The sequence below is a fragment of the Kryptolebias marmoratus genome, linkage group LG19, assembly GCF_001649575.2.
Source record: "Kryptolebias marmoratus isolate JLee-2015 linkage group LG19, ASM164957v2, whole genome shotgun sequence".
Lineage (NCBI taxonomy): Eukaryota > Metazoa > Chordata > Actinopteri > Cyprinodontiformes > Rivulidae > Kryptolebias > Kryptolebias marmoratus.
The window spans coordinates 9,328,217-9,352,614 of record NC_051448.1 but is presented as its reverse complement, the minus strand read 5'-3'; the positions used below and the strand labels follow the sequence as shown (position 1 = coordinate 9,352,614).

The following is a 24,398-nucleotide window of genomic DNA, read 5'->3' as shown; positions in this document are numbered from 1 at the left end:
TTTTGTAAACATCATTCAGGGTTCTGTCTAATCTAATACCTTCTACTGGGAAACCACCTGGCAAAGGTTCACGAAAAAAAACAACAACTTGAAAATCTGTTAATTCTGTTTGAACTTGGATTACCTGTAAAAAAAAAAGGGCAAACAGAGGTCAACAAATTGGTTTTTTTTTACCAATTAACAATATTTAAACATCTGATATATAACGCAGCATGGTTGTTTGTTGGGTTTTGGTCCACTACTTCTGACAGTAGATCATGTGTCAGTCAGTAGCAGGAAGAAGACAACATTTTAAGATCCCTCTTGAATTTATCCTGAAGCGAGCTTTTCTTTGGTCGGCCCGCTTGTTGACAGACGCTGCTGCAAACCAAACACAACACACCCCTGCTGCGAAAGGCACCCCCCATTACAGAAAACACACTGAAACAAGGGCACACAGTGTTGAGTACAACACTACAACAAGGTTTCTGCTCGGGTACGACTGAAGCAAACTCTGTGTAAAAATCAAAAAGAGGTTAGCGTTCCTTGAAGGAATGCATATCGCCCGCCACCTTTCATGTCAGAGGTTCAAACTGATTCAAAAACATGACTGTCCTTTCACCTTTAATGCAAAATCGGCCTAATTAATCAGTCAGCCAATCAATCGGTCAACCTCTAGGAGCTAAAAGTTTTATTTAGGAGTATCAAAACATTAAATTAAACCAAATGCCTTATTTGTTGGCATGTGCTAACATAAAATACAGACACACGTCATGCTGTGACGATGCATTTCTAACTTCCAGTTAGGGTCTAAAATTGAAACCACTCTGCGGATGTGTAAATCTGCTTTATGTGCTTCGATTTAACCCTCAACAAACACTCCGCTTTGTCTCCAAGGAAGGAGTTTACCAAACACCATGATGGGTTGCAGGTCTTAAAAGGGTGATGCAAGATCCACCCCAAAAATAAAGCTGTAAACTCAAGGAAAAAGCAGCTCTGTGATGATCTCTCTGAGTGGTGGCGTCCAAATTTCAGTTCCTCTCTGTGACAGTGACTGCAAAGCAGGCAAGTGACACAATCTGACAGATTTCACCTCAGCTCTGAAGCGCCAACTTCAGCACAGAGGGGAGCACTTTTAGCTTGGATTGAACCAAACAAGGAGTTGTTTGAAAAGTGGCGTTTACAGCAATGCAACAAGCAGCGTCCTCTTCGTGGTTAATGTTTCATCTTTAAAGCATGACTTCCCTCAGCCAATTAAAACTCGGACTGCAGGGAACACACCTACGTGCAAAATCTCAGGTTAAGTAAAAAAAAAAAAAACACCAAGTTGTCGTCTTAAAAAAATAAAGGCTATCCCCAAAAACACAAAAACCTCTGCTGGTAACCGTAGTTTAAGATATATTCAGAGGATACTGTGATTAAAGCAACAAGTCATTGCGGTTTTATTGCTCTAAATAAGACAACACTCACCTCCGCGGCTGTCACCAACCAACGGGGTCAGGAGACGTGTTCCTTCAGAACAAGTTCACAGCTGAGGCTCGGTGTGTCAAAACGGCTGGGGTGTGGAGAAACTGACAGGTCCACCAAGTCCGAGGCACATGTCTTTTAACTAACGTTCAAACTTAGCTAAAGAAGCGCATCCAGCCTCCACGACGTGCTCCCCCTCCTCCCTTTAAAAAAAAAAGCTTTGGGAGACGCCTTTCTGCTATGCAACGCAAGGCAAAATACAATCCCAGCTCTTTTAAAAAAGCTACCGCCGGTTGTCTCCCGACAACAGAAAGATGGTAATTACATTTGACGGCGCGGGTCAACACAACTTTGTTCCTGTTGCTTTCTTGACTCTTTCTCCCCCGTTGCCTACGCCGTTGTTAAGTTGAACGGACGCAGCGACGCGCATTGGAAAAAGAAGGGCGTATCTTTTCGGAGTAAAACAATCGTTTGTTTGAGTTGCGGGTATCGTCGCCGGCTGTTGCGGGACAATAAGTGTAACGAGTAAAGTGACGGGAACATACCTGCGTGTCAAGCAAACCCGCGTTTGCGAACACGCAAAAACGCGAAAAGCCGCAGCTGCCGCTTTTATTTGGGAGGCACAAACCGGAAGTGGGGTTCTCAGTTTGAGGAAGTCGACGGGCTGAGCGGAGCTCTTCCCTTTTGCGCCTGTAAAAGTTTTCCTGACGCGGAGATGGAAACATGGCGCGGTGACGGTCACGTGACATAACACCACCAAAATCCTTTGACTCCCACTGGAAAACAATTGCATTTGTTAACACTAATTACGAGAAGGGGAAACAAAAAGGTTGCTCATGTTTTTTGGTAATATTTTTACATGAACATACTGGAAATAAATAATTTATATTTAGCTTCTGAATCAAGTGTATTAGTAAAAATAGCCCACTAATACCAGAATATACAACAAACAACTTAAGAAAAAATACTAAAGTATGCCTGGACAAAACAACAACTTACAAATGTTTTTCTTATTGTTTATTACATTGCTGTATTATTATTCCTACACAAAGCAATATTGATATACTATAGTATGGACTTTTTAAAAACTGCTACAGTTGTTAAACACGTTGATATATCGTTTATTCTAATTATTGTTGTACAAAACAGCTTGTACCTATGATCTGACCCCAAAACAACAATTATAGGCGACAAAGAAAGGGGAAAGTACTTCAAAAGTGTGGTTCCTGAGAAGATTAGCTGCATTCCTCCACTGGCTGCTTATCACGTTGTTAGGACCTCCAGGCAACTCCTGGATAACTGCTAGACAAGCAGTTATATGTGTTTGTGTTTATTTAAAGTCTTGTTTGTTCAGAAGGATGTGCAAACGTAATTTTAAACTTTAGTCACACAAATCAAAAAAATTACTTGTAAAACGCAGACAACAAATATAAAACGAGAAGAATCCTCAGTGCATGGATGTCTAAAGAAGGTAATAATAAGAGCAAACATTGTAAGTAGTAATTATCACTGATATATATCCTTCCACTAACCCCTGCATCAAGTTTCACGTTACAATCACTTGCGTCGTCCTGAAAAGCAACAACACCCAGAGATTGTCTAATGGACTGGGGCCCACTGGAAACAGTTCCTGGGGCTTTGGAGATGCCGAGGTGTTGATCTCCCGTTGTGAGCCCTCATCCTCCTGCCTCTGGCTTCTCAGTTGTCACAGCTCTTTTGTCGAGGCTTCCTCACACAGCTCAAAGAAGAGGCTCAAATTCTCAAATTGGTGCCTCCGACACCTATCGGGTGGCAGCATATTTGTTCTTTGGCGAGACCAGGAAGCCAAGCGTGAGTGCTCACTGATAAGATCAGATACATTGCACATGAAAAGTTAGGCCATTTACAGACACAGCTGTCCACTCTAATTTGTCACAAACGTATAGATGATACATTTTAGTTATTGCTTTTAAAATCACTGTTCGTAGCCTTTTAAGGGGTTGGGAAAGTTTCATAAACCACACTTTGGATCCATATGAATACACTGTAACTAAGTGTTGCCACTAGTTTATAAGTTTTTCTGCGGTACATGAAGATTACTGGGTGTCGATAGGTCAAAAAGGCACTGCCCTGTCAGTGAAATTACAGGAGTGTGTGTGAGTGTGAGTGTGGGTGTGTGAAGGCTTCTGGAAGGCTGGTCTTAAGCCCAAAACAAAGGCTTAAAGCGCCCTCTTCTGGTCCAATTGTGTACTTACTCCTAAAATATGTATTTAAAAAATAAATGATTGTATTTTAGTTTTTTTTTTTGTTTTAATAGCATAAAGGAAGTGATATTCAAATTATCTGCACGTCCTTATTTACCAAATGTAGTTTATATTAATTAGTGTCATCCCTCATAGTCACCAAATATTGCACTTGTTTGATGAATTTTTATTCAACAATGTGAGGCCAGTCCTTTTGCTATTATCGTATTCTATTTACTCAAAAAGTTCAAATTTTTATGTGAATCTTGTCATCATGACATTACATTTTTGTCCGTTTTGATCAGTAAATGTAAAACAAAATAAATAAACAAAAAACAAAACAAAAGCAACTGCGTCAAAATGAAACTGTTCAATTTATTTAACACACACACTTTGTTAAAGGTGTGACTAAGGTACAAGCCTGTGTTGGGTTAATCCTTTCGCTTTCTATCTAAAAAGTCAATCATATTCAACATTTCCGGGTGTATTTCTGGAATGTTCTTTTGTTTGTAAAAGGTATTTTGTCCATCCTTCGAGGAGCGCTAACAAAATATTTGGCTACCAGGAGTGGGGTTCGAACCCACGCGGACATATGTCCATTGGATCTTAAGTCCAACGCCTTAACCACTCGGCCATCCTGGTATCTACACCATAACCCGCCACAATATCCGATTCAAAAACGTCCCTTATGGTGACTTTCTTAAAATTATTTATGTTTCTCTACGTTGAAACATTTCAACCACACAAACCTACTAATCGGTAGTTATACATGACGTTAAAGCCACATTAGCAGCTAGCAGAAAACTCATCTGACTAGCATCCTTGCTAGCCGACAAACTTGGTGAGTTACCGCCCACCAACATTTTCTAACTACCGCTTGGATAAATCGAGTGAAAAGTAACAAATTCTCGACACCGAAAACGTTCATTTGCTCGCCATAATGCTCGCATTGTCGATCGCTGGCCGTAGTGTTTGGAAATAACGCTGCCTGTTGACGCTAGCATGTGTGCTAACCGATAGCATAAGTTGTAACAGCCGTGTTTACCAAGCGCATCCAGCGACGCAAACCGCTACAAATGCTAAAAACGCGTCGAGCAAGAGGTGGGAGGGGAAAAACAACTATAGTTCGAACGACGCGTGGAGTCATTTGCGGACCCTGTCCTGTCACACGTAGCCAAATAAAGTAGTAGGAAAGCTCCGGAGACTCGAAACTAAATACGGCTATTTTCTATTTCAGCCTACAACGCATGACTGACAGAAACTGGACAAGTGAGGCCAAGCTCGCAAAACGTCATGGGCCACCCATTACACGGCTCTGTGATTGGGCTTTCTGGAACTATCCACAAACAGGTTTTTATTCTCACAGAACGCATCCACCTGGAGAAAACGAGCCAAAGGGGCCATAACACAATGGACCACTCTGTTTTATGCATTAAGTGTTATTTTGTTTTTAATTATACTATCTCAAATTAAACTTATATTTGAGCTTTGGCTGGATGGATACATTCCAGTTAAAAATAACCAATTAAATGGTTGTTGAGCATCTGTCTTCATAGACTTGTAAAATAGTCACCGCTGGAAGGACTTTTATTTAGTGTCAGTGTTTTGACCTAAATATATTACCCCTCCTACCCAAAGGCAGCATGTAGGTTAAATTAGACAATACATGCACTGTATGGACATTAGTATTCGGACTAACCAGGTAAATGTTGAGTTCAGATGTTTCAGTCAGGCCCGCCTCCTTTCATGACAGTGTTTTAATTTATTTTAAAATCATCGTTTGGTGATTATCTTATCAGCATTTTGGTCAAACCATGTGAATGATGTTAGGTGTGATCTTGAGATACTGCGAGATCTTACGAGATGTTGGAGGTTGGGGTATACAGTTGAGGATGACTCTCAGCTACGACCACACCAAGTTTTAGCTTATTGTCTATAAAACTGACTGAGTTATACAGCCATTTTTGTGTGGCAGCCATCTTGAATTGGGGTAAATCTCAAAGTGAATCAGTTGTAGTCTAGCGTTGACCTTGTGAGAGTTTCATTAAATCTGTTCAGTGAGTCATGAGATGGTTTGCTAACAGTACAGACTAACAAAGATATGCGCACACACACACACTGGCAAAACCATAATTGCCCTTTGGTGGTGGGGGATACCAACTGTGTTCTACATCCACACGCTGTCTCATTAAACTTAACCGATTTACTTTCAGGAAACAGGAAATATCAGTGGCTCATAAAGTTTCTTTCTTGGGGAGAAATGTTTTCAGCATCTTGTTAAATATGCCTGGGAGTAGCTAACAGATTTACTAAATATTCCTCATTCTAGTTTTCACAAAATAAAGTATTGTCTGTGTTAAAATTTGTTGTTTGATGACTAAATTTTCATGGCTTATGTTACACTTGAGCAATAAGAAGTTTGTAATTTAGCACTACATGAAATTCACAAATTTCTGTTCTATCCTGACCTCTTCTCATGACTCCAATTCTTCCAAATGTCTAAAGAATGTGTGAAGTTTGTTTCCACATGACTCAGGCCAGTGCTCAAGTAATAAAATCAATGTTCAGTCAAAGATGATTCACAGCAACAGCGTTTATTTAGTGTCAGTGAGCAGCTTGAAGCACAGTTGTTTTAACCTGAAACATTTTCCCTTTAAAATATTGTCTTACAGAGACACACATTTATGTATTCATTTGATCATAAAGACATGTAGACTTGTTTTACTGGAAATCAAGTTTTAGATTGGCAGCAATAATAAAATTTAAAAAACTTTAATCTTCAACTATGACAGTAAAATACAGACTGTTTCCAATATACTTTATGCCATCAAGTTCTCTGCAAAGGCTACAGTTCCCAGAAATTAGGAGGCTTAAAAAACAGTTCAGTTTCCTTCATCAACATTCAAGTTTAGTATTTTTCCTTCATTTAACTGCATAAACCAGCTCCTAAAAGAAGCTGCTTTGACCCCAGCATGGTAGACAGGGACAACACTGTAAAAAGGGGTTCTTCTTCTTGTACTGTATGGCCCTCTTGACATTATCGTTGAATTTTTCAATGTACCCCGCAGTGCGGCACACGTTGACCTCGATATTATTTAAAACAGATCCCTGTTCCTCCACCAGAGTGGCCATCTGCAGGAACAGTTCGTGGACCTCCTTGAGCCGGGCCTCCAGCTCCACCAGCTCCTTGTGTCGGCCCTTGATGTCACACATGGCCATACGGCATGAGCCTATACCGTGCGGGTGAAAGTCCTGGGACAGCTCGGTCCAGCCCTCGCCGCCTTTATCCACCAGCTCATCCAGTTGCTCATCGCTGATGTCTTTCCCTAGGATGGAGGCTTGCCTCTGGATCCTCTTCCTGCATATTTTTCTCTCCTTCTCCTCTGCCTTATTGTAGTCGTTCATGGCTGCTTGGAAGGCATGGGTCAGTGTGCTATACTGAGTTTGGGCAATGCGACAAACAGCCGAGTTGGCGCCCTCTTCCTCCTCTAGCTGTTTGCTCTTATTACCCAGGGCCTGTAAATGGGCGTACACAGACTCCCCTCGATGCCGTATCCTTCTAGCGATGGCGTCTGAGTCCTTTTTCAGAAGGGAGAGGCAGCTGACAGTTGTGGCATAACGTTCATTGTTGGCGTTCAGACGTGTCACCTCCGAGCAAAGCAAGGCGATCTCCTTTCGTATCGTTTGGGCCTCTTTTAGGATAACATCCAAAGGTGAGGAGCTCTCAAAAATGACAGCCTGCCGAAGTAGAGTCCCGTTGTGTTCGTCAAATTCATGTTTAGAATGCTCTGTCACACTACCCTCCTGCTCCTCGTTGATGGTCTTCAGTCTCACCAGCATGTCCCGCATTTTGCCTTCAGAAACCACACAGAAAGTCTTAGTTGGGTCAAACATTTTCTCTAATCCAGTGTGATGTTGCAAATATAGGGTATTATTTGTTCATAACCTTTCCATAGAGCCCTTTTCAAAAGAACTATCTCACTTGTAATAAACATAGCCCAAAGAGTAAGGAAATTTGTGTTCAGTATAAATCTTATACTGTTGGAAAGCCTATTTTTCCCCCTTAAATTGGGCCACATTTGTTAGAAAAACTTCATTTGTTGGTTGAGCAGCAGAGTTGAGAATGTTGGTTGCGCCCATTAAAAAACTTGTCAAATCTTTTCTGCCAAACAGCCTATTCTGCTACTGACTCTTGTTTTGAGTTTCTGGTTGTCCTGGAACCAGAAGCAATGAGCAACCAATGGCAATCCCATATCTCCACAGTCTAAGACCCAACTCTATCCTCCAAGACGACAGCGCCCGCCCCCACAGAGCGGAGTTTATCTGAGACTGCCTCCATATTTTGGGAGTAGAGAGGATGGGGCTGCAGTCCTGACCTCAGCCCCATTGAACATCTGTGGGATCAGCTTGGGTTGTGGTTCGTGCGTTTGTGTTGGTCCAGAGTGACCAACACAACCACATTGTCTGAAATTCAACAACCACTGGTTGAAGAATGGGACACCAACCCACAGCAGTGTGTGACCAAGCTGGTGAGCAGCATGAAGAGGAAGTGCCAAGCTGTTGTGGCTGTGTATGGTTCTTCCACATGCGACGGAAGCCCCTATTAGTTAAATTGCCAGTATACTTTTGTTTCTTTAGACTTAAATCGTCAAATAAACAAGAGTCAATAGTGGAATAAACTGTTTGGCATTGACAGAGAAGATTTGGCAAGTTTTTTCATGGGCGCAATCCGCATACTAAACTCTGCTGCTCAACTCACAGATGCATTTTCATAACAAATGTTTCACCATTTAAGGAGAAATAAACAGGCTTTCCAACAGTATAAGATTTATTGCCAAGAAGCGTTGTTACAACAAAAAAATAATCAACCAAACACAAAATTCTAAATATATAAAACTTATATGTGTTTGTCCCATTGGGTTGTATGGTTTATCTATCTGGCTTAAAATGTTGCAAATATCAATAGAAAGAAAAATATAGAAAATTTACAGCTAATACACTTTACTAAGTTACTTTCCATCTTGATCGTAATTTTCTACAGCTGGGGGACATCACAAGACCCACTCAAAACCGAATGTCAGCATTACAAAATAAGTGTAGCTGTTGTGCAAAATGGAGTCTGATTTTTTATCTCAGGAGTCACAGCTCAGTGGGTCCACGGTATGTCTCCTTTTAAACCAGGAACAAGGAAGACTGCATCTTGCTAAAAAAACACATTTCTTTTTAGACTAAGATTGCACATCTAAGTTAATCTAAAATGTAGATTTTGTCAATTTTATGTGAAGCAAAACTGAGTTTTGTTGTCATATGTTCTTAGTCTCAACGCTCATAGGTAATTTCTTAATTCCATTTTTTGCTTAAAGTTTATAAAACCGCTTTTTTAAAGTTAGCACTCTATTCGCAGATGTTGAATCGTTAATAGACGTAGCTCCATCAGTTGCCTCTCTGTCTACAGGTGGCTTCAATTTTCCAGAAAAATTCAAAATCATTAAACTCACTAATAAAGGTGTCTTACCTATATGGAATCAAGCAGTGTCCAAAAGTAAAAACAAAAGACAAAAAAAAATCCTCTCAGGTTATCTCACGTGTTTGGTCCGAAGCGCCTGAAAGAGCATCTTTATCTTTCTGATGAAGGAAGTTAGTTGGGCAGTGTATGTATGCCACTCCGTCCTACCACGGCCTCCCCACTGAAACACAACAACTTCCTTAAAGAGAGATGCTTTTTCTCTCCTTTTCTGCTCACATCTCGTATCACGTGACTCGAGTCTTGTCAAGCATTCCATCTAGAACAAGTGCGTGCGGGAAATAAGGTGAAGACTTACGATAAAAACCACTGGACTGATGAAGAAATAGCTTTCTTATATACTTCTTTAATAATATGTACAGATGTGTGTTATGTGTCATTTATGTTAAGGATAAATTAGGAGTGCCAGTAATGTAAAAAACTGAAGTGATTATCATCATTCGTCAGCTTTTATTGCCAGAAAACTCACAATTCGCAACATTTGTGGTGTTTTTGGTGGTGAGATTTTACCACATTCAAAATCTCATCAACTTATATGCAGTTTTTGATCAAACCAATGACAAATATACGCTTGTATTGCAGTTTAATACTTTTATATCATATTTACAACACCACAAATGGAGTACAACTATGAAAACAACTACTATCATTCAATCAATAGGTGGTGCGTAACCAGTCCAATCTCTGCAAAAGATCTCCATTTAATTTAGAATATGTTTATTTCCTGACGCCCTCAAAACAAATCTGAGGAGATTACAGAGAAAAAATACTTGTTGCTAATAACAAATCATGATTTATAAGAAGTTTAATGCATCAGACATTCAGAATAAATCAAGAACAATTGTACGCATTTCTCAAGTATCAGTTTTATCAGTGCAAGAAGACTGATTTTAGTCAGGGATCGATCCAATCACTTCATATTTATTGCATGAGAAAGCACTTTTTAGGGTCAACGTTCCCAGCGTCAACGCATGTAAATCCTCTAAAATTTAAAAAGTTATGATAACTTGAAAATAAATTAAAACTGTCTACATCCCACCTCAGTAACGGGTCAAAAAAAAAATCCTTAATCTCAACACAATTGTTCTTTCTACTTAAAACCTTCTTTTTATTTCTCAAGAAACATTTTTACTCTCCAGTGGCCACATAAACACTTTGTGACAGTAAGAGCAGAGAAATTTATTTTCCTTTTAGACATAACATTACAAATGGCAGAATCCCTCGACCCATTTCTTTAGTTATAGCATGGGAAGCAGCTGCAGAACATCTTTTTAAACGGGTTGTTCTTGTCGTGGCGTTTGGCTGTGCGAAGTTTGACCAGGGCGTCTTGTAAGCTGGCGTCAGTTTTTTGAACGTTGGTTTGGATGGAGTTCAACATGGGGCCCTGCTCCTCCACCAGCAGAGCAATGTCCAGGAATATCTCGTGGATGCCCTTGATGCGATTCTCCAAATCCATCAGCTCCTGGTGCCGCTTCTCTATCTGGAACAGAGCCGATCTGGCCGTTTTACCTTCACTCACGACGTTGTCCGAGAAGACGCACAGCTGGCCCTTCTCAATCATGCCCTCCAGATCTTCATCTGTCACTTCACGCCCCACTATCTCCATTTGCCTCATGATCTGGGCTTTGCAGTTCTCGCGGTGGCTCATCTCAGCCTCGTTATAGTCAAACATGGCATCTCGGAAACCGTTACTAAGGCAAGCGTACTGGGTTCGGGCGATGCGTGTGATGGCGGAGTTTGAGCCATGCATTTCTTCCAGCTTGAGGGCCGTTCCGTCCATGGTTTTCAGACGTTCCAGGACATCTTCGGCCCTCTTCTTTATGCCGGCACCGATGACATTAGAGTCCTCTTTGATTGTGTTCATGTTGGTCGTACCCTGGAGCATTCTGGAGTTCTGCTCCCGGAGCCTCTTGACCTCAACGCGGATGAGCTGGACCTCTCGGTGGATGTCTTGAGATTGAGAAAAGACCTCGGCGAGAGCAGGGCTGGTGTCAAAGATGACCGCCTCATGGGGCAACTCTTCTTCCAGGTCGACGTTACTGAAGGAGTCGGAGATGGTGGACTCGGCATACTCCAATGACTCGGGTTCGTCGATGGACATTTCCTGCAGGTGACTCAGTCTGTCCCTCATGTTTGAGCCGGAGAAGTGAAGACCACAGATGTCAAGAGGATTCTCTTTTTCTGATTATTGTTCCACCGAAGCACATTGATGAAATGAAACACTCGAATGAGTCAATCTGTCAAGACAAAGAAAACGTGATTTTAGTTTCATGACGCATGCTAAAACTGTTTTTTTTTTTTAAAGAAAACGAGATTACAGGCAAGATTCAGACCTAAAAACAAAAACAGGTACAAAAATTCCTGCTCTTAAATAAAAAAACAACTAGATGTTTAAAAGTCCTTTCCTTCTTCCTTCGGGTCGAACCTACCCAGCACCCAGCACCAGCTCAACAGGTTCTCCAGAGAATAGTCCAAAGGGTTAGTTCTCACCAGACGAGTTCTTTCAGCGTGTGATGAGTCTGACGTCTTTCCCCTGGCATTCATTTTGACTTTTACCATAAGCAGGCCATCAGATTAAAAAAAAGGAAAAAAACCTAATCATTTAATCTCCTCCAGCATACCTGAGATTGTTGTCCTTGATAATAAAATACAGCACCGTCATCTAATTCTGTGATCAAGACAGGCCTGGACAAAACTAGAAACAAGTGGATGCAACATTTGACATAAAAAAAACTAACTGAGAAGCTCCTCATTATTAAGTTGGAAATAAGTAGTGAGAAACACTGTTGTTGGCTCTGTTAGAGAATTTATTCAACTTATCTGCAACGGGTTTAGGATCTCTCATGATTATTGTTTACAGGCTACATCCAGGGGTGACTTTCAAGGTAAATCCAAGCTACAAACTATAAGAAAGTGAGTCTCCTGGTGGCTTTTGTTGACTAAGTCTTATGATGAACCTCACCTTTAAATCACCTTTTTTCTCAGTAACAAACTGTAATAATGTTTTACCAGTCTAATCCTGGGTTGCCTGACGAAAATTAAAGCTTGTTACCTGTTTTTGTCCGCAGATATTAAAATCTCTTGTCTCTCGTTGTCAGGCGGTTGCAGCGCTTCAGCAGCATCCTCCAGCTCCGAGGCCGACCTCTCCAGACTGTGAGCAGAAAAACAAAACTCCCCTCATGCATAAGGCTGCTATCTTTGGAGCTAAAGGATGAATTGTTCTGGGGTTTCGTAAGTGCGACTGACTGCGCCACGTATGACAATGAAGACTTGGGGAATGAAGTCCGGTTGGTTTGGTCTCGGTGACGCCTGTAGCTTCAGCAGCATTAAACTAGGTGTGTGCAGAGAGCAGCATGTTGAACTGAATGTACACAGAAGCTGAGCAGTTCTCTGGTCTTTTAGCTTTGACCGTAGAGCTGCTGTTGTTCGGGGGAAATTGAGCCATTGGGGGGGGTTAATGATTGTGATACTCGTCAACATCAAGGTAAAAGAACTAGGCTTGTGCTGAAACAAGCAGGTGAAAAAAAATGTTCCCAACCACGCCCAGGTGACTTTACTGTCTTGAAAGGAGGGAGAGGACAGACTAATGCGGTTTAACCAGCTTCTTGCAAACACACTAGCATATGCAAACACACAACAAACTTTTACCGCCCCAGCTTGACAAAATCACAATGAATCACCCTCAGCTATAAAAACTGGAAAAAATGTAAACATGTTGGACATTTATTAGGGTAGACCAGGCACTTTTTGCTTTTGCCATGACCATACAAAAACAAAGAAAAGAATTTTTTGAATTGAGATTTTCTTCGTACATCTATGAAACTATAATCAGTTAATAATAACTACAAGTAGGTTATATTTTCCACAGTTAGCTCGTTAATATAAGGTGCATAAGGTACATTTGAGACACTCATTAATGATTTTAGGAAGCTGACTGACTATCGCATATGCAATTGCTACTGCATTTCAAATTTATAGTAGGCATTTAGGCACAATGTTTTAATTAAATCATTTTTAATCCAGTATTTCTCATCTAATTGGTCAGATATATATTTGTTTTTTCTCAAATTAGCAAATTGTATTGAAATGTCCTTCGTGTTACAAAATATGTCAGTTATGATTTAAAAAATAACAAAAACGTATATCTTTTTTTATCTTGGTTAGCATGTTGTGTCTTGCGTAACCAGAAAACACGAGATGCATAATGTACCAGATGAGACACTGTCTCAGCTGCTGACTACCGCACACATTTCTCTAAATCTTACGTGATACAGCTTCAAACAGGATGCAAGTTTGTAGGGCAATGTCTAAGATTTAAAATAAGCTAAGTTAACTTTACCAGTGATGAGAAGGAGATTAACTATTTAATGAGGAGACTGGGTGACAAGAAACAATTGTTTTAGAAAGAAAAAACAAAATCTTGCCAATATCTTTGAACTGAGGATTTGCTCATCAGTCAAATTTCCCACCCTAAAAGAGGATGCTAATTCTCATAAACTCAGCAAAACTCATAACTCATGCATGATCCATGCATGAGTTATTTCAGGTGTTTCAACCTCACTTGGTTTACCTCACCACTTATAGGTTTATGTTTTTGAGAAGAAATAATGTACTTGGCAAAACACAAGTTTTTGTTTTGGTGCCTCTTTCCCCTTTTATTCCAAAAAATAAAAAATAAGACAAACATTTCTCTCTAAATGTATTTGTTTTACATTATAATGACAGTTGACTGGTTGAGATAGAACTAAAGCAAAGTTTAACTTGCAAAAAAAATAAAAATAAAATCAAAGTTTAGATAAGATAGGTTAATTCTCATATGGCTCAACTCCAATAAGCTTTTTTATGCTCGGAAGTGGTTATTTTATCACCTATGATAAAACTCTATAAAGAATATAGATATTTAAACATGCCTTGACTTGGGTTATTTAGCAAATTCCAACTTAAACCCTAAATGAACCTTTAAAACTATTATTTTTGTTTGTTTGTTTTAATTTTGATAGACATTGAATGATTAAATAAAAGCTTATTTAAATTCCAGTGGCGCAATACCCTCTTGTATTGATGCATTCATGGACTCCTCGGATTTTCTATGAGCAGCTCCGTTCCGTATGATTTCTGTGCTTTTTAAGACACTGTCGTAAACTAAGTAACCCAGCAGTAGTGGTTAAAATTATATTATATTTCAAAGTGTTGTCGTACGATAGGCTGTACACTGACTGCGTGACATCCATACGTTCCTTCCTCCCATTGCAACTTGCGTAATTATAAAGCGCCTTTCTCTGCCTGGGTTTTGAAACATCTTCCGGTAGTTCATATTGATTTTTAAGATTTCCGAGTTCCCCTGAACACAGCGTACATCCATCGGCGTAACCACCTCAACTTTCTTTTCTCCTGGAGGAACTTCGCCAACTGCCTGTTGAGCAACAAGTAGAAGACAAGTAAAGTTGACCATGAAGTTGGCTACAATTCGCAGCGCTTGCGGCAGTCTTCGACTGTATACGTCCGGTCCAGGAAGCAGATTCGGCGGCGTGTTGCGGAGATGCTCGCCGGTTGGGGTGACCGACAACTGGTTATCCCTACGGACGATTGGCGCTGCCCCCAGCAGCAGCAGCAGCAGCGGCGCCAGTCCGACATTAACGGTTAGCTTCGAAAAACAGCAGGACAACTGGTCGGAATACAACAAGTAAGACCGAATATATGTATGTGTGTGTGGGGTAGAGAGATTAGTTGTTTTACTTATATTTGTTTCGGGGTTTGTAGAGTGAGAAACGACGCGCGCGACCGGCTAATCTCGCCGGCTCTTTTGGCTAGCAGCCAGTTCCGCACGTGCGCACTGTGTGAACAGAAGGGGCTCGAGCCAGCTGATGTAACCTCCCTCTGTTGTTGCCGAAACACGCGACTCTTAAACAAAAAAATGCGCCGGATTCAACAGGAAACGGAGTAAAGCGCGTTTAATCGTAACCTCATGGGTGTGTTTAAAAAAGGCTGGCGCCGTTTATGATTACATTTATGTGGCGGAATAGTGTGATTTAACGTTTTAAATTATGTGTTTTATGTGCGTAACAGCTACAAAACATTAGCTCTTGCGAGTAGTTTCGCCAAAGATGGGCTTGTTTAAGCCCATGTTTACATTTCTGGTCACATAGGTCAGCATTACTGCTCTGGTTTTCTCCTCGTTTTCCCAGCAGGTTGTGGTATTTCGTTTTTTGCACAAGAGAAATAACACTTACTCTACACTGTGGGATAAGTAAACACACCGGGAGCCACTTTCAAAGTCAAAAGCACAAGCAGAATTAAAATAAAATAAGCTGAAAACAAGCTCTGCCATGGGTGCAGAAAATGTAAACTAGTGAAATGGCCTGTATAGATATGATGAACACGCAGAGCCTTTATAGATTCAGATATATAGATGCATCTGGTAGAAAACAATTTTTTACAGGTCAAATGAAATATAAACCAACTCAAGATTATTCTGCATATTTATGTGCATAAACGTCTGGAGATTAGTCTATACAGCTGTGTATGTTATGTGTTTTCAGCGTATTTCTGTTTGTATTTGATCTTTATTATCTATAGACAGTAAATGTCGTCTTAGTCTTTTGCATTTTTCCATTTTCCTTAAATTTTTCCCTCAAGTTTCATTGGTATCCTTAAAATCACAGCAGGAAAAAAAATATTTCAGCAACACTGGATGTAAAAAAAGGTCACAAAGTAAAATTAGCAACCTGATATCTGCTGATTAGTTCATGCACTCACAGCTAACACTTTGGGATAACCTTTGTGGTTAAATGTGTGGAGCTAACTACCTTCTCTTTCTCTCTCAGGGAGGTGGTACAGAGTACTGAAGAAGCGATGGAGACTCTGCTAAGAAGAAATCCAGAAATCCAGCCTCTGTTAGCAATTCTTCAGGTAGTGTAAGGCTTAACAGAAGTACTGTAGGATTCACTCTTTCACACGTAGCACAACAGAACCATTTTAAAGCTGTAGAGTAATACCTGTCCACACTAAAAAGTCTGTTTACTTTGCATGACTGAATGTTGTTTACTGGACTTGACCTAATTTATCTTAACAGACCTTTGACATTTGCAGTATCTCATTTTCCTGACATCAGGTTTCTGTGTTTTGCTTTTTTTTATCTCAGTCAGGTGAAGATGACAGCATTTTGGAGATCAATAAGAAAATTGCAGGCAAGGTATTTGTCCTGTTCCGCTGTGTGATTATAGTTTATTTCTATCTTTTTCAAATTTGCCAGAAATGAACACAGCGTTGTTTGCAGTAAATATCTTTTTGTCCACAGATTGGTCTGAATGTCACTCAAATTTGTTTGGCAAAGGAGTGCCATGAAGATGACGTAAGTAAAACTGGCTGAAGCGATTTGTTAGCAGAATATTTTTAGCAAAGTTTTCACATTATTTGCCCTTCTTTTGTTTTTTTATACAGCCTGTGGTCATGTTGGTTTTGGTATTCGGCAACTTATTTGATTTTTAAGTAACTTCAAGACCATTCAAGGCTGTTTAGCCTTATTTTTTGACGTTTCATGGCCCGATGCTATGGATCTTAAACTAGTTAGAACCAGGTTCGGTCATCTGGGGCTGTCTTTCTGACCCTTTCAGAAGGAAGGCATTTCTGGGAGTAGCTCAGCCGACAGTGGGTGATTTATGTTCCTCACCTTAAAGGAAACTTGCTGCTCTTCTGCTCTACTTTCACACATTTCTTTGCTGTTTTTCCTCCCCCTCTCTGTACGGTCGTAGATTGTAGCGGAGTTGCTGAAGCTCAACAGCGACCCTAAAGTGCACGGGATCTACCTCCACCTCCCTCCGGCTTCTCTCACCAGCCGAGTGCTCAACACGCTCAGCCCGGAGAAGGACGTCGATGGGTAAAATCCTGCAGAAGCAGACTTGGTTAATTCTAAACATGCTGATATCTTGCTAATGCACCAAAGAATCCTTATGTTAAAATGTTTTAAGATGTAAAAAAAACAACAACAAATTTCAAAGTATTGAAATATTTATGATATATATTTTTGTCTCATAGCCTGACAGATGTGAATTTGGGCTGTTTGGTGCGAGGAGACCTGAGTAAAAGCTTTGTGCCTCCTGTAGTTGGTGCTGTTTTAGATCTGCTGGGGAAACACGGTAAGTTTCTGCTAAGAAAAACAGCACTGATATGCAGCACATTTGTAGATTATTTTTAAACACTTTTTTTTTGTGAAGTACATGAAGGCTGAAGGAGCTTCAAATGTAAAAATTTGAAGCGCACAAGAGAATCGTATTAACAATTTTATGCTTTTCTGCATGTTTGCAGACTTTCCTTTGGGATTTTCCAACAATTTTATTGTGAAAATAGTTACATATAACGTGTTGTTTCACAGTATTCACCTTCAAATTAACAAATTAGAGGCCTGGCTTTATTTCTCTATTCTGCTGTATTCAGACAGGAAGAGCAGCCATTTGTACTATTATAAACCTACTTCGACCCTTGATGGATTAACTCACTCAGGCTTAACAGCAAAGACGTCAGTTAAACCTGAGAGGATGCAGTGATAAGGTCTTATGATACAAACAGACTTCCTCTGAATACTGATACTGAGGCTGGACTCTGAAAAACATAAACAACATTGAGCAAACCTTCACCTCTGGATGTTTTTAAAGATATTGCTATCTGCCGACACAGTTGTTCTTAAACTAGGTGTACTGACTGCAGTATTACTGTGGAGCTAAGATCTGCTCTGTAATCATTATTTATGGTCACTGATTCAATTTTTTTCTTAAAAAATTGCAAATCAAACATTTTTTTCTGAAGAATGCACATTTTCTGTTTTATTTGTTGTGAACATGTTATGTAACTGAAGCATGAGGTCAAAAATTGATTGCCAAGATTGAGTTTGTTATTGTTTACACAGATTAGCTAAGACGCTTGTGCTTATTTATTTATTTATTGTGAAATAAATTCATGTGTAAATTGTTCTTTGTAGAGTTACAGTTGCCTTTCGTGTTTCTACACAAATAACAGATTTACAAAGGATTTGGTAATATTTTGACTCTATGAAGCTAAATATAGCTAAAACTACAAACCAAAGTTTACTTTTACACAGCCTATTATTAAAGAATGTTATCTAACTATTTATTTATTATAATTACCTACATTTTTGATAGCTGTAGGTAAGTGAAATTGCAAAAAAAGACAGACTTACAATAAATGTTTGGTTTGTCAGTTGTTGATTGTTTTAATTATTTCTACAGATGCTCTATTGAAAGACAAGTCAGTGTTGCTGGTTGGAGTAGAAGGATCCCTCAGGTTGACCCTACAATGCCTGATTGAAAGAAGTGGGATGGCGGTCGATACGAGTCGCTGGAACTCCAAGAGTCTGCAGAAGCAGGTTTGTTCGCTTGCATTACATCTTTTTTTTTCTTCACACGAAAGGTGTTTGTTTAATGTTTCAGCCTCTCCTTGTTTTTATCTTTATGATCTGTACGAACCTAACCATCTGTTGCGTTTCAGTTCAGTCAGTGTTTGCAGTGTTAGTGAGGGACCACAAGGTGTCAGTGTTTGCTTGTTGAAGTAAAATGCCATAAAACATTTTCACTTCTAATAAAGCTGGAGCAAATAGTTTCATTGATTGAAAGCTATTCTTATGATTAGGTGTTTTAGATTTAACTGACTTGTCTGTTGTGTATGCTACACATACAAGACAAACTTTATATATATTCTGCTTTATTTGCTTGTTTTTCCATCAGGTAATGCAGTCGGATGCAGTGGTTCTGTTAGGTGCAGGAAACATGGATGTTCCACCCACCTGGGCTCGACCAGACGCCGTTATAATTCGCTGCGAGTCCATCCTGGAGCCAGGTACAGCTAAAATGTTGCATCTGATGAGAACTGAGCTAAAAATAAAATATTTTTTTTACGTTGGTCACACATTAGTTAAATTTTAAATCTTGTGGTTGTTTAGAAACTGCTCAAAAAGTCTTCAATTTGGGTTGCTGCTTGTTATTGAAGCATTAAATGAGTTTGCTTAAAAGTTATACAATGACATGCATCTGTTGTTTTTATACGCTCATTTTCTGTGGAGTCTTTGTACTTACTGTGTTTGCATGTTTGTACAAGGAAATTCTTACTCTGTGTATTTTTCTCTTTAGATGATGATGATGTTGGTTTGTCCTCAAGATCTGGGTTCGGTTACCTCACAGCTGCTTACAGATCACAGGTAGGTCTCTGTTTTTGTTTGACCACCTTTTTTATCTCTTGTTCTTTGATAGTCAATGATCTTGTGGTTTGTTTTTTTATCTATTAGAATGTGGTACATAGCTGCAGTCGATGGCTCCAGAAGCAGCAGTACAGACCCTGGCGTCTCCGTAACCTTAAACTACAACCACTGACCCCTGTGCCGAGGTATATATACACATTTACCTACATTTACCTTGATAAGCTCAGTCAAATTTTATGTGCATGTGTTGTTAAGACATTGGTCGTGTTTTTGTCTGCTGTGTCAGCGACATACAGATATCCAGAGCTCAGACTCCCAAACCTGTGGATCAGCTTGCTGAGGAAATTGGTTTGCTGCCGGAGGAGCTTGAAGCTTATGGCAGGAACAAAGCTAAAGTCCAGCTGTCCGTTTTAGGTCGCCTCCACTCGCAGCCCGATGGCAAATATGTCCTGGTTGCCGGGTGAGTGTGACACATGCCAGTTTGTCTCATAAACACAACTCTGTTAAATTACATGTAATTAGGGCTGCATAATGTATCACAAATTTATTGTCATTGCAACCTCAGTGAGAGCAATATCAATATTCGAATGGCTTGATCTTCTTTTTCTTTAGGCTGTTCCCATTTCACGGTTCACCACAGCAAGTCATCCTCCTCCATATATCTGTCTTCTGTGTCCTCTGTCCTCACTCCAACTAACCTCCATGTCCTCTCTAACTGCATCCATATATCTCCTCTTTGTCTTTTAATTGAATTGGCTTGATAGACTGCAATAAAAATCACTTTTTTTTACCTTATAGACCATTATATTTTAATTATCATGCATTCCTGTTCTTCATGCTAGTATATGGACTCTCACAGGCCTTGATGCCCAGACTTAGTTTAAGTAAAAGTGATGACAGAAGAAAAAGTGAGGAGTGAGGAAAATGGAGATTTGTTGCAATCATTGTGGTCATCACAATATTAAACAATCACAAGTTGTTTCTTTTATATTCTGCAGCTCTAGTTTTAATCAATAATTTGCTGTACATATACTGTAAACTATCAGTATGAGACACAGACCAAATGCATATTTTTTAAAAACTCAAAAATGTGAAGCTCTAAAAGGGTCTCTTGTTTGTGTCTGTAGTATAACTCCGACTCCGCTGGGTGAGGGTAAAAGCACGGTGACCATCGGTCTGGTCCAGGCCATGTCTGCCCACCTTAAGCTCAACTCCTTCGCCTGTCTCAGACAGCCTTCACAAGGACCCACCTTTGGGGTCAAAGGTCAGCAGAAAATACAAGTCTCCTTCTAATTGTTTAGCTTTGTATGATCTCTAGAAAAGGTATGTCTTTATCTCCCTGCCTTTTTTTAAAACTCAAAATGGCTTTTCCAAGTGTAATTTATTTTTTCCAAAAACAATGAGCAATTGAAAAACTGTTTTATATAAAAAAAAATAATAATACAATGTTTCCTTTCATATCATTAGCTGAGGAAAGTTTAAAGTAACAAAGTGAAAAACATTCTCAGCGTGAGGATAATGTTTCATACTTTTATAAATTTTTCTCTTGGGTGGAGTAGTTCATTTAGAGTCCAACGCTCAGCACTGCTCCTTTGTAAGTCCTTGTCCTGTTGTCCTTCTCTGACTGTTTTACCTCTCCTTTGTGCCCAGGGGGAGCTGCAGGAGGGGGCTATGCCCAGGTCATACCCATGGAGGAGGTAGGACATGCAGACAGCTTCACGGAGTTCCCTAGTTGAACTTGGGCAGGCTTCAAAGACCTGAGACATGCAGATACTCACAGCAAAAGAACATGCACACATTCCCAACCCCTTTAATTCACGACTCCAGACACTATCCATAAAGAAAAGAAGAGGGAGGGAGATGCGTTACAAAGCTCCAGACATGAAGTCCATCATTTTTCTACAACCTGTTGGAACAAAATACAAGCCGTGGGAATATTGTTTCAATAAACCAATGTGACACAAATCACCAAACATATTTATTGCAGCTTTTTATTCTCCTTTTTTAGATGTTTTATATCCTGCTGTAGTAGTAGTAGGACTAAAAGTAGACTATTTGTTGTGTAATCCTCTACAGTTCTGTTCCGTCTTTCCTCAGTTTTTACCCTTCTTTTTTATCTGTATTCCCTACAGTTTAATCTGCACCTGACTGGTGACATTCATGCCATCACAGCAGCCAACAACCTGGTGGCTGCAGCCATCGACGCCAGGATGCTTCATGAGGCAACACAATCAGACAAGGTGACTGCAGAGTTTTACAAAAACCCCACTCCTGACGATTCAGTTAAAAAACAAAAATCTAAATGGCTGTTTTGACATGTGTGCGTTGTTTTGGTGATTTGCTTCTGAGATTTCAGAACTTCAGAAAAAAGTAAAGTTTACAGGTGTGGCATTAACCTCCCATTAAGTGTAAAATATTTGCATGTAAATGACAAAATTCTTGTTTTCTCTTATTCTGCGAAGGCTCTGTTCAGTAGACTGGTTCCTACAGTGAACGGAGTCAGAAAATTCTCTCCCATCCAGATCTCCAGGCTAAATGTAAGTCCAAACACTGCAGAGCCAAGATCACATGTAGGCACACTTAATACAAATAAATAAAAAAATAATAACACTTCCACTAGGGGGCCTCAGTCCATCTTAAAATTTAACTTTATTTCTCTACAATAAGCTCATACTCAGATGTTTGTTTATATCTGATGTACGGCCTAAACAGATATTATATTTGACAAATTCTACAAAAATGGGAATATGAGAGGGTGTAGTCAGCTCGTGTTTATCCAAGTCTTTTGGATAAGATGTTAAAAGCACAAAATATATAATGTTCTTAATGGAAAGAATGAGAGAGAGGCTTTTTTAGCAGAACACTCCCACTGAACATTTGAACCTGTAAGATTGTCATCTTGTAGTCATTTGTTCTGGATTTATTTTACGTTCTCTGGAGATATTTTCCAGCTGGTGTGTACACAGCAATAAGTACATCAGCTGAACTTCTGAATGTAAAAATAAAACATTATAGAAGTCAAATGGTCTCTCGACATGTCATAAATCTCTGTGTGATCTGTAGCAGCAGGAGCCAAAGAGCGGACACAGAAATATCAGTTCTTTTTCAATACTTTAAAAGAATCCTGCAGTCTGTATTTTTTTTCCCATTCCAGCGTCTTGGTATCAATAAATCAGATCCGGCATCTCTCACACCACAAGAAGTCAGCACCTTTGTACGACTGGATCTTGATCCTTGCAAGATCACCTGGCAGAGAGGTATCTCTACAAGTTTATAAATTCACTTAGTGTTTTTTCTTTTCTAGTTGGAACTTTATAAGTGGCAGTAGCAAGAGCATATTTGTGAACTAACCAAGCATGACCACATTTAGCCTGCTGCAGAGGTGTTTAGATGATGAAACCTACACTTTTATGACTTTCAAAAAGTCACTTCATACCCATTTTGAAACAAAAAAAAACAAATCAGATAATTAAAATCAAAATGCATCAGACATGTTAGTCAAATGCCACTAAGAACAGCTTTTCTCTTGACTCACAAGGAGAATAAATCCACGGGACTTGGCACAGGAAAGTGGCGAGACCTTTGAACGTAAAGCCCTGAATGTTGAGACAACTCCCAGCACAGCAGGCAGACACAAGTGGACATCACTCATCATCTCAGACAGTAGAGTTAAGACGGCCCGTCTCGACCCGAGACTCGGTCAAAGGCAATATAAATGTCAAATTAACATCAAAGATATTTTGACAAACTTTTAAGGCTCTTTAAAGCCCATGACCTTTTGTTCCATTCCTCCATAATGTAGCGTAAAATTTTCAAACAATGTACGTTACATAAGTAGTTTATGACTGATGACACTTTAGGCTTTCATTTAATATAAAGCCTCTAACTGTGGGAGGTTGCTTGAATGTTACAGCCGTGGCAGCCATGTTGATTTAAAGCTGTCAATGAGACAAACCATGGTCTGCAGTGACTGCTGTGGTATTCACCTCAGGGGCTCCAAGGGCCATTTTCAACATACAAACCCTCCAGATTAAAAGCAGATTTACCTATTTGGATAAGTCTTGGTACTTGTGAAACATGTTTTTCCACCGCTCTACTGTATGACCCCGTAGAAATTGTTTGACTAACATGTTCCCAGCTGTTTGTAACAACAGTGGAGCCACAGAGAACCAGTGTTCAGCTTCAATATTGAAGATTTATCTGAGTGAAGAAACCTAAAGTCAGTCCCTCATGGGAATTGTCTGTTGGGCTGGTTTTATTTGTTGCTACACAAATTACATGCAGTTATGGATTATTTGCCAGTCAGATGACAAGTCAAACCACCGTTTTTGTTGGACTAATTTAAATTTCTAACAACTTTTGCAGTAAAATAAAGTGTCCTCTTCTTTTTCAGTTGTTGACACAAATGACCGTTTCTTGAGGAAAATCACAGTCGGACAGGCAAGCACCGAAAAAGGACAAATCAGAGAGGTATGCTTCATTTATGCCTTCGATCTTGACTTCATACCAATTTTGTCTTGATGTGGTTTCTTTTTATAATAACAATCCTATAAAATATCTTTAACTGGAATCTAATTGTCCAAAACTGAGGATTAAGCCATCTGTTTATTCTGATATGCCTCATAGCTTTTACCTTCAAAAAGATCATAAACGACCTGTTGGTTCGTAACATTCTTTCATTGTTTGGTAAGGTGTAATTTTAACCGAATGTGTTCTCATTCACACAAAAACACCTTCCTCTGGCCGTGACTCTGCACAGAGATATTTTAACCACAGATCTGCAGTAATGACAGCGAAATGAAATTCAGTGAGTAAACAGTTCAGGTCAATGGGAAGCAAGCAGCTTTAAGTGAAAGCAAATGTTTAAATAAGAAAGGGAAATGACCCACACACACACACACACACACACACACACCTGGGCTAGCCTCTGAGCTGCCTCAGCATATGCTTATATTTACTGCCTGTTTCACTTTGATTCCTCTGCCCTGTGCCTTCCTCC

General features: G+C 39.8%; 4 protein-coding genes and 1 non-coding gene across 7 annotated transcripts in view; 1 reads left to right on the top strand and 4 right to left on the bottom strand.

The window, feature by feature from the left end:
- The window catches only part of utrn (utrophin), a 176,884-nt gene extending 175,031 nt beyond the window's left edge, over nt 1-1,853 (bottom strand). Inside the window, exon 1 of the mRNA XM_017423258.3 lies at nt 1,450-1,853. The gene's annotated coding sequence lies outside the window, so the exon portion shown is untranslated. The remainder of the gene's footprint in view (nt 1-1,449) is intronic.
- A 2,374-nt stretch (nt 1,854-4,227) lies between these two features.
- On the bottom strand, nt 4,228-4,310 carry trnal-uaa. The gene has a single exon. It is a non-coding gene; the product is annotated as a tRNA-Leu (tRNA).
- Nucleotides 4,311-6,217: 1,907 nt separating this feature from the next.
- On the bottom strand, nt 6,218-9,503 carry LOC108240080 (syntaxin-11-like). The gene is made up of 2 exons (XM_017423213.3): nt 9,184-9,503; nt 6,218-7,522 (listed from the first exon to the last, which is right to left on the bottom strand). Exon 2 carries the CDS (start codon nt 7,515-7,517, stop codon nt 6,615-6,617), a length of 903 nt encoding a protein of 300 aa, XP_017278702.1. The 5' UTR covers nt 7,518-7,522; nt 9,184-9,503; the 3' UTR covers nt 6,218-6,614.
- A 246-nt stretch (nt 9,504-9,749) lies between these two features.
- Nucleotides 9,750-12,382, bottom strand: stx11b.1 (syntaxin 11b, tandem duplicate 1). Its single transcript, XM_017423243.2, has 2 exons — nt 12,245-12,382; nt 9,750-11,429 (listed from the first exon to the last, which is right to left on the bottom strand). The coding sequence occupies exon 2, from the start codon at nt 11,321-11,323 to the stop codon at nt 10,427-10,429; it is 897 nt and encodes a 298-aa protein (XP_017278732.1). The 5' UTR covers nt 11,324-11,429; nt 12,245-12,382; the 3' UTR covers nt 9,750-10,426.
- A 30-nt stretch (nt 12,383-12,412) lies between these two features.
- mthfd1l (methylenetetrahydrofolate dehydrogenase (NADP+ dependent) 1 like) overlaps nt 12,413-24,398 on the top strand; it is a 31,970-nt gene continuing 19,984 nt past the window's right edge. For 2 of the 3 annotated variants that reach the window (XM_017423239.3, XM_017423238.3), the window contains exons 1-17: nt 12,574-14,875; nt 16,017-16,101; nt 16,334-16,384; nt 16,490-16,543; nt 16,944-17,068; nt 17,227-17,327; nt 18,435-18,571; nt 18,930-19,041; nt 19,332-19,399; nt 19,487-19,584; nt 19,686-19,859; nt 20,527-20,663; nt 21,050-21,096; nt 21,532-21,639; nt 21,862-21,936; nt 22,554-22,656; nt 23,793-23,869. In XM_017423239.3, the coding sequence (XP_017278728.1) occupies nt 14,643-14,875; nt 16,017-16,101; nt 16,334-16,384; nt 16,490-16,543; nt 16,944-17,068; nt 17,227-17,327; nt 18,435-18,571; nt 18,930-19,041; nt 19,332-19,399; nt 19,487-19,584; nt 19,686-19,859; nt 20,527-20,663; nt 21,050-21,096; nt 21,532-21,639; nt 21,862-21,936; nt 22,554-22,656; nt 23,793-23,869 (1,785 nt within the window). In that variant the 5' untranslated portion in view covers nt 12,574-14,642. Of the gene's footprint in view, nt 12,528-12,573; nt 14,876-16,016; nt 16,102-16,333; nt 16,385-16,489; nt 16,544-16,943; nt 17,069-17,226; nt 17,328-18,434; nt 18,572-18,929; nt 19,042-19,331; nt 19,400-19,486; nt 19,585-19,685; nt 19,860-20,526; nt 20,664-21,049; nt 21,097-21,531; nt 21,640-21,861; nt 21,937-22,553; nt 22,657-23,792; nt 23,870-24,398 lie in introns of those variants that run through there. The other variant, XM_037981551.1, reaches the window with a different exon arrangement.